This window comes from Condylura cristata, unplaced genomic scaffold (assembly GCF_000260355.1).
Source record: "Condylura cristata isolate star-nosed mole 26May11 unplaced genomic scaffold, ConCri1.0 scaffold00026, whole genome shotgun sequence".
NCBI classification, from domain to species: domain Eukaryota; kingdom Metazoa; phylum Chordata; class Mammalia; order Eulipotyphla; family Talpidae; genus Condylura; species Condylura cristata.
In genome coordinates this window covers 6,265,014-6,277,569 of record NW_004567127.1, presented here as the reverse complement: position 1 = coordinate 6,277,569, position 12,556 = coordinate 6,265,014, and the positions used below count along the sequence as shown (strand labels likewise).

At 46.6% G+C, this 12,556-nt stretch overlaps 1 protein-coding gene across 1 annotated transcript in view; it reads left to right on the top strand.

The window, feature by feature from the left end:
• MAGI3 (membrane associated guanylate kinase, WW and PDZ domain containing 3) overlaps nucleotides 1-12,556 on the top strand; it is a 180,499-nt gene that overhangs the window by 144,816 nt on the left and 23,127 nt on the right. Inside the window, exons 10-15 of the mRNA XM_004689636.2 lie at nucleotides 1,731-2,336; nucleotides 3,562-3,593; nucleotides 5,511-5,667; nucleotides 8,574-8,665; nucleotides 10,208-10,400; nucleotides 12,015-12,203. Of these exons, the coding sequence (XP_004689693.1) occupies nucleotides 1,731-2,336; nucleotides 3,562-3,593; nucleotides 5,511-5,667; nucleotides 8,574-8,665; nucleotides 10,208-10,400; nucleotides 12,015-12,203 (1,269 nt within the window). The remainder of the gene's footprint in view (nucleotides 1-1,730; nucleotides 2,337-3,561; nucleotides 3,594-5,510; nucleotides 5,668-8,573; nucleotides 8,666-10,207; nucleotides 10,401-12,014; nucleotides 12,204-12,556) is intronic.

Here is a 12,556-nt window from a genome sequence, read left to right as displayed (position 1 = left end):
ACAATTGTCATTTAATTTGCCCAGCAACACAATACTTCCAGGATAATTTTGGAAACTTTAAGCAGCAAGGGAGAGGAAATAAAAGTTTGGTTAAATAGTGTAATCTCTATCTTCTTAGATTATGAAATTTCCACAGACTAATTTGTGTTTTTAATACCACTCATTTTGATTTTTTTTTAAGATTTATTTATGCATACAGAACTGGGGTACAGGCCAGAGGTGGGGTGGGTGTGTGAGAGGATTCGCCAGAGAAGAGTGGGGAGCAGAACAGGCAGATTGACAAATACACTGCAGGGGGGTCAGGAGAGGGCTGCTGTGCCATGTGGGTCACCTCCGGGGCAGGCAGGGATCAAACTCATGTTGAAGTGGCTTTCGCTTCTTAGTGCTGTGCTTTAACCCACTGCCACCAGGGAGGACCTCATTCTGATTTTTTAAAGCCTGCATGCAATCAGAATAAATTAAAGCACCTTTATTTGGCAGTAACCTTTAAAATAATCATATGCTGTAAGCATGAATGTGTCAGGTACCAGAGGACAAATTTTAAAACTTAAGGTTATGTTAAAATCTATACCACTGATGAATGTCTAGTGGCAGTGATTCTGCAACTCAAGTGGTCATCATAATGTGAAATCATGAGTGCACAGCCAACACTTCAGAACTTAATTCTGCTGACTTTTCAGTGTTTAAAAAAGTATTTTCTTTGCTTGTGTTGACTTTTGGTTGCTGGTTTCTCCCATTGCAATCTGAGTAACAGTAAATTGAAAATCTCTACAAAGAGAAGGATGTGGAAAGAGAATCTGGTCATAAATGAAGTTTATTATAATTTTCAGTCCTACATTTTTCAAGCAGGAATGACTTTTTGAGTATGTTGTAATCATCCGTTTCTTAAAATCAAGAAATAAGGCAATATTGAAAGATTGCCTTTTGTAAATAACCCTGTGGAGTTACTGCTTCTCTTCTGTGTGCTGAATACTGAGATGTGGCCTTAGCTATGGTGGGGGCAGGGGAGGGGGCGTATGAACAATAATGAGTTTTGGGGGGTCGGGGAGGGGCAAGAATGAAGGGGAGGAAGCACATGGACTGTGATGGACACTGGGGTGTTTGGTGGTGGGTGCACGGCAGTGGCTGTCGCTGGCAGGGGTATCTAAAGATCACATCGAATAAAAAGATCTTAAAAAGGAATTCTCAGGGCCCTTCCTGGGGGCGCAGCAAGTTAAAAGCACAGCACTGTGAAGCTGGCCACAGCCACTTCCGCCATTTCCATCCCCTGCCCTGGAGGTGACCACATGGCGCGGAAGACCTCTCCTGACCCCCCTGCTGCTCCCCTCAGCAGTGGACTTCCATGATCTGCCTGTTTTTCTCCCCACTCTGTCTCTGGTGAATCCTCTCACCACCCCAGCACCTCTGGCCAGTACCGCATGAATAAATAAATAAATCTTCAAAAAAAAGGGAATTTTTCCTTTTTCTAATAATTCACTTGAGCTTACAACTCTGCGCAAAGATAATAAGATTTTACATATCTCCATATTTTAAGAGTGGAGTCACAGAAGGGAGAATGACATGTTTGTGTTCAGACTACCTTTTGTCTGTTTATGAATAGTAAGTTTTCCAGAAATCATGTTTTAATGCTTAATTTAGCTATTTTTTTTCTTGGTTTCTTCCCCACCCCCCAGCAAAAATTAACCCTGTAGGGTGATCTTAATCTTGCCATCATGGCTCTCTTTCACCAGGTGATGTTATTGTAGACATCAATGGCAGCTGTGTCCTTGGTCACACCCATGCAGATGTTGTCCAGATGTTCCAGCTGGTGCCTGTCAGCCAGTATGTGAACCTCACTTTATGCCGAGGTTACCCGCTTCCTGATGACAACGAGGACCCCATTGTGGACATTGTTGCCGCTGCCCCCGTTATCAATGGACAGACACTACCCAAGGGAGAGACTTGCATGAATACTCAGGATTTTAAGTCAGGAACAATGGTTCTAGACCAGAATGGAAAGTCTGGGCACGCACCGGTCAGTGATCGTCTCAATGGGCCAGTGGATCTGAGCGAGCAGAGAGCGTCCATGGCCTCGTCGGGCAGCTCCCAGCCTGAGCTCGTGACCATCCCTCTGATTAAGGGCCCGAAAGGCTTCGGCTTCGCAATCGCCGACAGCCCCACTGGACAGAAGGTGAAGATGATCTTGGACAGTCAGTGGTGTCAAGGCCTACAGAAAGGGGATATAATTAAGGAAATTTATCATCAGAACGTGCAGAATTTAACACATCTCCAGGTGGTGGAGGTGCTCAAGCAGTTTCCAGTAGGTGCAGATGTGCCGTTGCTGATCTTAAGAGGAGGTAAGTGGAGGCCCAGCAGCAGCCTTCTGGGTGTGGGGCTTGTGTTCGTTGTCCTCCTTCCAGGCGGCGATGTGTCACCCCCAGCAGACTTAGCTGGTAATGAGTGTGCACTTTCCTGCAGTCTGGCCATGCCAGGAGGTGGCATCCTTTGCATCCATGTTGGGGGTAGTTATTAGTGGTCTCATTCCTTTTTCTTAGGAATTTCTTTTCTTTATATTCTCTTTAAAATCTGATTTATGTCTCTAATGATTGGAGAGTCCAAGATTGTGCACCTTCAAACAAAATATGTCCTCTAAATTTCATTTTGCCTGTCGACGACAGTAATAGAATTTGGCTCTGTTCGCAAGTGCTACTTCATCTGGAACTCTGTAAAGTTCTAAAGATACTTTGAAAGGGGCCAGCATCTCAGGGAATAAGCAAAATGTTGAATGGTACGTTAATCTACCCTGGAAAAGCAGTCGCGATAGCTTGAACACATAAAGCTTTTCTCAGCTTTAATATCTTTCTGTAAATGTTAATTAAACCCACAGTGCTCATGTGAGAGAAACACACTTTTTATTTTCCAAGGTCATCAGCTGGTATAAACTGCTCCCCAGACATCATAAAGCCAGCGCCAAGGACTAATCACAAAGCGACATTATAATAAGGCTTTCCTAAACCCATACCTATGGCTTTCCATAAATCCATACCTAAGCGAATAAAATTGGGCCCTTCGCTCTTTTGTTTCTCTGACTTGTAGTTTTTATTTTTGAGGCCAGAGAGCAGTTTGTTTTCATTGGGGTGTTTTTCTTTGTTCTCATTTCCTTTAATTATTTGTTTTTTTTCTTTTGGCCACAGTGTAGATGTTGTGTGTGGTGTGAATTTTTGTGTGGGGGGGGGAGTTTTCCCGGGTTTTCGCGCATATAGCCCCGAGTCCAAAATTTGGCATCAGCCAGACTCGATGCCGGTTTCCTGTCTTGCTACCTGTTGGTATGATGGTGGCAGTAATGTCAGTCTGTGGGCCTTTGTTTACCTTATCTGTAAGCTGGAACATCTGTGCGATAGGTCACCATGAAATGAAACGAAACGAGAGCTTAGCTGGCGAATGCCTGGTACATAGGAAAGGTGGGAACGTCCCGGCCTAGTAACAGCTGAAACTAGTTTTGTCATAAGCATCAGGGGGACAGCCGTGATCTGAGAATGCTTCCTCTGGTTTTAAAATCTGACTCTTTTGTTTACTTTTAAGGTCCTCCTTCACCGACGAAAGCTGCGAAGATGGTGAGTATACTGCGGCCCTCAGGTGTTGCTTCCCGACACTCCAGGAGAGGGGGCTTCCCCGCTGGGGGCAGCCCGCCCGCCGTCTGGGTGGGCAGCAGGCGGGAGGCCCCTGCGGGCTGTGCGGTGACTCCAGGAGCGTAAGGGTGGCACAGCCCGAAGGGGAGCCGAGCTCTCGGGGATACCGCTTTCTGCCAGAGCAGGGCCGGACCACATACGGCCCCAGGCCTGTCCTCTGACTAGCACAGTGGAGACCCATGAAATGTCCACTGCGGGGCCCTTTGACTTGTGTCTCGGAGGAGCAAGGGGGAGAAGCAGCCTCGTGTTGGGCCAGGCGACTCACGGCCTCTTGGCGCGGAGCCCAAACACCGGAGTCGGGGGTGTCACATCAGTTCCTGGGTTCTGTGACGCCCACACTTCCATAACCTCCTTGCACTTAGGGTGACACAGGACTTTCCAGGGCAGTGGTGGCCATGCTCAGTTTGCTTGTTGTCAGCGTCTCAGCTGTCAGACTGGCAGCTGCTCTTTGGCATTTTTCTAAAAAGCCGAGTGGCCCATTTCAGGACCTCCCTAGAGAATAAGCCCTGGACAATACTGGGCCAGATAGTGCTGTTGTGGGAGAAACGGGTAGGGGCACACAGGCGGCTCCTTCAGTCCTCACACGTTTGGATAGAAAGAGCGTCATTGTGTTCCAAATCATAATTTAGTTCTAATTTGCTTGATTTGGAGTCTGTCATCGCACCGTTGAAGGAGCCATAAACCAGAGGCTGTGAGAGGAAAAAGCATCCGCTGTAAAAGGGGTTCATTCTCTCTAGCCCAGCAGCCAGGACCCTCTGCAACTTTCCCGCTTTACACATCAAGTGGAAGGAAACATTCCGCACTTGCATAGACTGTGGCACGCGGGCCCCGTGCATCAAAGCTCCCCTGCAGCTCACATGCTGCCGTTTCCTGGCGCTCTGGCTCCCAGAGGTCATTGCGAACTCCTCTGCTATCACCTCTTCCATAACACATGCCAGCGGCCCAGATGCTTCGTCACCCACGGAAGTCTCTGCTGAACCCTCAGTGCTCCCGGCAGACCCTGGGGCAGGTGGGCAGAGGGGAGAGCCCCTGTGCTCCTCGTCCTCCCTGCCATCTGCCGGGGCCGGGCCCCAGCACTGCTCTGGCCCAGCACTTCGGGTGACCGTCCCCTCGCCACTCCCTGGCATTCTGGCCTGCAGTATTCTTCTGCCACAGTCATCTCTGACTCCCTCTTGCCCCTACAACAAATGAGAAGAACAAGTGGTCCCCCAAATGGCGTTTACTTTATTAGGCTATTTATTGGATTTCGTTTTCAAAAATTCATTCAAGAAGTCATTTGCATGACTATTATTTGAGGAAAGTTCTCTCTGGGTAGGAAAAATATTCAAATACGCAGCTCTGCTTCCCCTTATCTGCCCGCCTGGCCTTGCCTTTCTTGTTAATGATTAGAACTGGCCGCACAGCACTTTCTCAGTGTTATCGCTGTAACCTGAATTAGCGTTAACACTTCCTATTCCGTTTTCTTAGCAAGAACACTGTCTTCAACATCTTCCTGGAATTAAATTCACCGAGGGGGTGGAGGGAGTTGCGAACGTCGGTGTGGCGCTCCCTCTGCATCCCGCAGAAGTGCCGCTGCCTTGCAGACCTGTTTCGCTTTGAAAGTCACCGTGTCTTGACGGCAGGGAAAAGGACGGCGCTCGCCTTCCACTCCCAGTCTTAGGAGCATTTCTAACTTAGTTATATGTTTCAGCCAAAAACTGAAAGTGAATTTCTGTACCTGCACCTGCCGTGACTTTGCCCTGACGCCTCTGACCTGTTGGCATACTCGGTTCACACAATAGATTTATAAACTAATCAGCTGTGTGTGTGTGGATGCTAAGTAAGGCATTTTTTTCATTTCAGAAAACAGATAAAAAGGAAAGTTCTGGAAGCTTGGAGGCCGTCAATGAGCCCATTCCCCAGCCTATGCCTTTCCCACCCAGCATTATCCGGTCAGGATCCCCGAAACCGGACCCTTCTGAGGTCTACCTGAAGTCTAAGACTTTATATGAAGATAAACGTAAGTAGCTGCAGGCTACTTCAGGAACACACAGTCCAAGGGAAATTAAAAGCTGGCACCTTCCCGTCTTTCGCAACAATATTGGAAAGTCATCTTTCATTCTCACCTCATTGTGACTTAGGTTCACGATGCATTTGTCCCGCATGTACAAATAAGCCTACCAGCTGCGGGAATGGAAGGAACTAGATAAATTGGGGTCTGAGGAGAGAAATAGTCAGTGCTTCCCAGTGCGGGGGTGGGGGTGGGGGGGGCGAAGTGTGTCAGATAACACAGGAAGTTAAATCTTAATCAAGTCTTCAGAAAGGTGAAGGCTGGCTCTGAGACAGGCCCAGGGGAAGAACAGGAACCGCATGTGCACGTTTGTGGGGTGCCTGGCCTTTGTTCTCAGGGCTGTTGTCTGGGTGCGCAGGGCTCCTGCTGCTCAGGCTACCATGTAGACTCGGGCAGGGGCCTCTCCCCACGGCAAAAGTCTGGTGTGGGGAGCACACTGGGAAGCCAGTATCTGCTGAGAACGGCAGACATTATGGCCAGACCAGCAAAATGGGCTAAAACACCTTGTAAAGGTGAGCAGGAAGCTCGGTGAGAATAGGGGCGAGAGGTAGGATGCTCTGATTAGCGGGAACTGTGGAGCCCCCCCAACAGTCGCCAAGGAAGGTCACTACAGCCTCGCTCACACCAGATGGTGGAGCACCCCCAGTGCACACCCCCCCCGCCCCCACCCACCCAGAGCCTCCACTGCCCGTCGTCCCTGGCCCTGGCTCTAACCGGCAGTGAGACTGCCCGAGGGCTCGCTCGCTGAGCCCCTCCGGACCTCTCACGTGCACTGGCAGCGTGTTTCTTTCATCCCGAGCTGCTCCAGTGCTGCGCTGCTGCCCCGCGAGGCCACACACGCTGTCCTTGATACCTGGGTTCTGCAAGTAGCTCAGTGTGGCTCGGGTAGCTGGCCAGGAAGCCAGAGGGAGATCGGCAGCAAGTTGTGGCGGGTCCTGAGGACATCCTGAAGGGGGCTGGAGTGTCATCCAGATGAGCCACAGGGTGGTTTTAAGTTCAGGGGCAATAGTTTTGGACTTAGGTTTTTGAAGACTTCCCTGGTGGGAGTAGGAAGGGTGAGTCAGCGGATGGGCGGTCGGAGGAAGCGTGTGCACTCTGCACAGGGGCCGGAGTGGCCGCTGCGAAGTGCAGCGGGAGAAGACGAGAGGCGTGCCGAGGCACTCCTCTGGTGCAAACCTGTGTGCTACCGGTAAGTCTGTCCCAGAGCGAAGTTGCAGATTTAGGTAGGAATGATTTCATTTGTTTTCTTGTTTGTTTTTTTAAGAGCATCTGAATCTACCTTGGAAAAGATGTATACAGATGGCAATATTAGGTCTTTGTACTTAACCAGTTGCAAATCTTTATCTTGGTAGTGTTTAGAAAGATGACAGGCGTAAGCACAGCAAAGCAGTAATCTGAGTGCAACTGCGGAGAATCTTTTAAATGTCCCATTCACTGCCTGTACCTTTTCAGATATTGGTATAAATTATTCAAATCTCTGTGTCAAGTGATTCAGACATGAATCTAGCTGAGTCCACGTGCCTTCTTATCTCTAAAGTTCTAGGAGTCTCATAGGACATGTTTATCCAAAGACTTTTGAAGAGAGAAGAAACAAAAAAGTGTAAGAATAGCAGTATGCCTGATGTGTGGGGACCCCCCCCCCATGGCTGAGTAAAACCCCCAGGGCTGCATTTGCCACAGGAAGAGCTGAGCTAAGACAGAGGACTTTGGAGCTGGACAGGTAGGCAGGGCAGGTCTGTTAGCGAGCTTCCCAGGGAAGCCTGGCACACAGACATGCTGATGAGATTCTGCCTCGACCCCTGAAATGAGATAAGGAGAGGAAGCCTTCCTGGCCCACACTCTTAAGGCGCTGACTGTAAATGTCTTTTTCAAGAGCAGCCTATGTCCTTCAGAGCACCCACTCTCCTGTCACCAGCCTTTTGCCAAAACATATCTTGGGGTGACAGATTTGTCAGGAAGTTATACAATCCAGAAGCTGAGTTGTTCAGTTCTTTCATGGACCCAGCCCCTCAGTCCTGAGAGTAGCCGAGTCCAGTTACATAGCCATGTCCTGTTTCTGGAGGCCACCCTGGAGGTGGGTCTCCACGTTGAGTCTCTATTGTGCAAGCAGTAAGAGTCATCTTCTGAAGCAAAGAAGCAAAGGACATTGTTTCTAAAGAACATAGAGTATCTCTCTTTTTTATGTGCCCTTTGTGGGCAGAATAGTGAGGGTTAGGAGCCTGGCCCCTGGGAATCAGTCTGGATTAAAACTTCACTTCTACCTGCCATGTACCTGCTGTGCGACACCCAGTGAATGGCCCTTCAGTCCCCCAGCTAGAGAATGGGCCAGTGATAGGTGCTAGCTGTTTTTATTCTCTTTCAAAATTACATCATTTTGCAAAATTAGGCTCAGCAGTTTACATGGGATACTTTGAGATAAAGGTGCTATCTTAGAAGTAGAAATGAGGTGTTTTATGAGTCCTCTCCCCACGCCTTTCCTAGGATTTAAAGTACCTTACCCATGTATCTACTTAGATAATTTGCATCTGTCAAAATAGTTACACTTATCAAACTTGGATTAGAACATTCTAAACTTAATATCAATTTGAAATTTTTAGAAGTTAATGGCAGGGTAACTGAATTACAAGGCTCGAGATTCCTAAGCAAACTTGATAACAGGTTTTTTCAGCTCTCGAAACAGCGTCTGATGTTGACTATTTTCTAGTGTTAAGCGCTTGTGTAAATTTTCACATACCAAGTTCCCAGGTTATTTTATCAAAATCTAATATGATCTACTCTGATAATAACAACTCAAAGTAAATCATATATCCTCATAAGTAAAATATACTAAATCAACCTTTTTCTGGTTTCCTTAGCACCAAACACCAAAGACTTGGATGTTTTTCTTCGGAAGCAGGAATCCGGGTTTGGCTTCAGGGTTCTGGGAGGAGACGGACCCGACCAATCTGTGAGTGTGAACCCCTTGGGGTTTGATGATTGCCATGCATTCGGGTGGCAGGTTGTGGAATGGGATGTTTGGCTTCCTGTTTGATCTTCTTAAGGCTTTCTCTGGTGCTTCCGCTGATAGGAGGAAGGAGCTGCTTCTCTGTTCCTTTCTTACTCCCTCGCTCAAGTGCAGCTGAGGCTGAACATTACAGGTATAAAGTGAATGTCAGCTATAAATTGGACAGTGATTAATGCATTTACTTATGTATGGCTTAAGGCTTATTTTAATTTTTTATTTGCCTTTGCCTTTGTTCAAGAAATTATAGATTTCATAGAGAAGGAAGATAGCTTACAATCTGAAGTCTTGTTTGCTCTAATCACTAGCTTCTGAATGTTGTGGGCTCAGTATTTTGCATGTCATTTCATCTGTTACTAAGAAACTAGGAGAATGTAGAATGATTAGCATTTCTGTCCAGAAAGCATAAGAGTTATGTTTGCAAAGAATTTAAATCTAGAATTTTATTGAGGCACAATTCTCACGGAAAGTTAATTTAGAGAACAATGTAGTGCTTTTAAGCTTTGCCCTTAGTTTGAATGACAGAGAAATGTGCATTTTAGAATTGAAGAACATTTACGTTTTCTGCCTTCTTCTGTGCAGTACTGTGAAGGACTGCATTGTTATCTCATCTTGGAAGTTAGGTAACAATAATCCTTTAAAATGACGGCTTGCTTTCTGTCTGTTTAGAACAGTTGATTCGCGCTGTCTAAAATGTGTTCTAAATAGTCATATTGGCTTCGGTTATAGCAATAGCCAGAGACAAAGTTGATGGTAAAGCCCCTGCGTAGGGCAGAGGTAAAGAAGGTTGGTTTTGGTGGTAGATGTATTTCGGCTTGCTTATTTCCTAGGTTACTGAATCTATCTTAAATCTACCTGGGGGAACCTTTATTTCATCTAGAGCTGGTTTTAGCCGCTGGAAAGCTAGCCCAAACATTCAGGATTCACTGATGATAGGGTTCTGATTGCTGCCAGGCAGAATGAACTCATTCTGTTCCCCTAGGAGAGCGGACACACAGGCCCCTCAGCTCCCCTTGAATACTTACGGCTTTGCCATGAGGGAGTGGGAAATGTTTCTCTGTTGTGTGCACTGGCCCTGTACTGGGGGCCGCCTGCGGTGGGAGCACGGTGCGGTCCTCCCAGCTGCTGTGAGCCTGCTGTCTAGGACTCCATTTTCCCTGCAGGCCTTCACTAACTCTTTATTTTTGTTTTAACTTTCGTAGCTACTCCAAAGAATTGCTTTTTCTGAGCTGAATGTCTTTGTTTTGTTGTAATGGTGGCGATGGTACTTTAGAAGTTCCAGGGCAACGGTATTTCCGGTCTTCGTTGTCCTCTGTGCTGAGGATGCAGCGGGAGTGCACACTGTGGTCGCTAGTGGAGAATGGCCACTTTCTAAGATTCTAGCCTTCAGGAGTAGGACTTGACATAGTAGAACTTGACAACTTGACAAACACGCATTGGTACTGATCTCAGTAGGCTACATGGACCCATCTGCGCTTTCCTCATCAGATCTACATCGGGGCCATCATCCCCCTGGGCGCAGCCGAGAGGGACGGCCGGCTCCGTGCTGCTGACGAGCTGATGTGCATCGACGGGACCCCTGTGAAAGGGAAGTCACACAAGCAGGTCTTGGACCTCATGACGACGGCTGCTCGAAACGGCCACGTGTTGCTGACCGTCAGAAGGAAGATCTTTTATGGGGGTATGTGAGTCTGGTCCCGCTCCCAGACCCAGAGACAGACAGACTTGGTGCACTTTCTGGTGGTTTTGCAGATTATTTTGTTCGGTCATGTCGAGGGTAAAACATGGTGGAAGGTCATGTAAGGTCACAAGGATGAAGAACTAGTAATAGGACTGTCAAAAAAAGACGTGGGACCTCTGTATTTAGATTGTATAAACATTTTTGACAACCTGATATTATTGATGGGAGTATCAGACTAAGTTTGTCGTTTTAGTAAACATGCACAGTGTTATTTAGTCATATCCTAATAGCTGAACCAAAGATTTGGGATCTTGATGAAATCCCAAATAGTCAAAGATTCTGTTTCACTTCAGCTTGGGTGTAATGTAGTCTAACAGTTATGAGTACTTTCTGCATCCAGACACATGGGTTCTTTTCATCCTTCAACATTATGCTATAAAGGCTCTCATTGTCTAGTTTTACGATTACCCGCAGAAAGGTCGAGGGAGACATGACTGGCTTAATATAGTAGCACTGAGATTAAAGTAGGCAGCTGAGGGTCTAAAGTGCTGTGCTAGGAAATAAATATCGTATCTTTCTCATCAATAACCTTGTAAATACAAATCAGGAATGTTCAGAAGTGAGTCTTGCCTTTAAAATTGAAAAAAGCCCCCCCTGGAGCACCAGAGTGTAAACCTCAAGCAGACGGGCACTTTCCTCCCCTTAGTTACCTTCTGCTCCTGGCACAGAGAAGGCCTTCCTAGTGCAGTGCGAGCACCATTGAGGGCCTGTGGCCTGATGAATACTTATAAGACTCTCAAAAATGAGGCTCTGTGTTTTTTATTGCAGCATCCCATGAAGAGCCTGCCTCTGCAAATACCAGGCAGTTGGCTTTAATGTGCTGCTGCCTCTGTTTTGTTAACAATGACATTAGAACATAACTACATGCGGTAAAATATGTGATACTGTGCGACAAGTGTTGCTCTATTAGAAAGTATCGTGTGGAAGTTTTGCAGTAACTTGATAATATTGGAGACATTTTAGATCATTTTAACCATACATAATCTTCCCCCCAAAAAACCCTTTAGCTTTCATGACTGGATGCTGGTGGCATTTTGAGGTTCTAGAACATAGTCTCCGAATCATGGAGATTTTGAGCCACAAAGACCTTAACTGGGGCCTCCATGGTGTGTTGCGGTCAGCTTATTATCAAAATATGGCACAAAACTTGCCTTTCTTTCTTTCAAAGCCATTTAGGACTAACTTGTGCCATTCTTGTTTTTCCTGATCAACTTTTGTTAAAATTGCTCACCAGGACTCAAGACCTTAATGGAATTAAAACAATTTCAAGCATTTTTTTTTAACTAAAGCATTTTGTGGAAGCTTTGGAAAACTTTGCAAGTGAGCTGACATTGTTTTTTTGCCAATCGTACACTTGCAGAGTGTTAAGAAATCACACAGGCTGCTGCCTCCTTCCTCTGCTCCCCAGTTCTGTTGTCCAGAACTCACGTAGGGGACGAGCTGCTTCTTTCTTCATGTTATGAGAAACTGGACTTTCGTGTGAGGGGCCTGCACAAAAACACTTGCGTTTTCAAAAACTGTTGAAATACCCAAAATTGCTCATGTCTGTTACAGAGAAACAACCTGAGGATGACAGCGCTCCTGGCTTCGTTTCCTCGCAGAACGGCTCTCCCCGAGTGAGCCAAGCCGAGGGCCCAGCAAGGCCTGTGCCCCAGGAACCCTATGATGTTGTCTTACAACGGAAAGAGAACGAGGGCTTTGGCTTTGTCATCCTCACCTCCAAAAGCAAGCCACCGCCAGGAGGTGAGGGCTACTTCCTTGCTCCTCTTGCTCCACCCTGTGTGCTTCTATTTCGGCTTTTCCCGGGGGTTTGTAAAGCCAACTAGGGTCTATATAAATTCTTTAGAGACTGATCTTTTTAAGAATGATGAATATTTTCTTTATTTTCAAGACGGGTAATCTGAATTCAGCCTTCTAAGCTGCAGGTTTATGATTCCAGATTCCATAAAATAAGTTTTCAGTGGTGCATCTTGCATCAAGATTATACTGTGGCCATATAATAGAACTGGTGCAAGAGCAGGGCTGAAATTTTCACGAAACCAGGGGCATAGGTGGGTTTGTTTGCTTTTTTTTTTTTTTTTTAATTAGGGGAGATT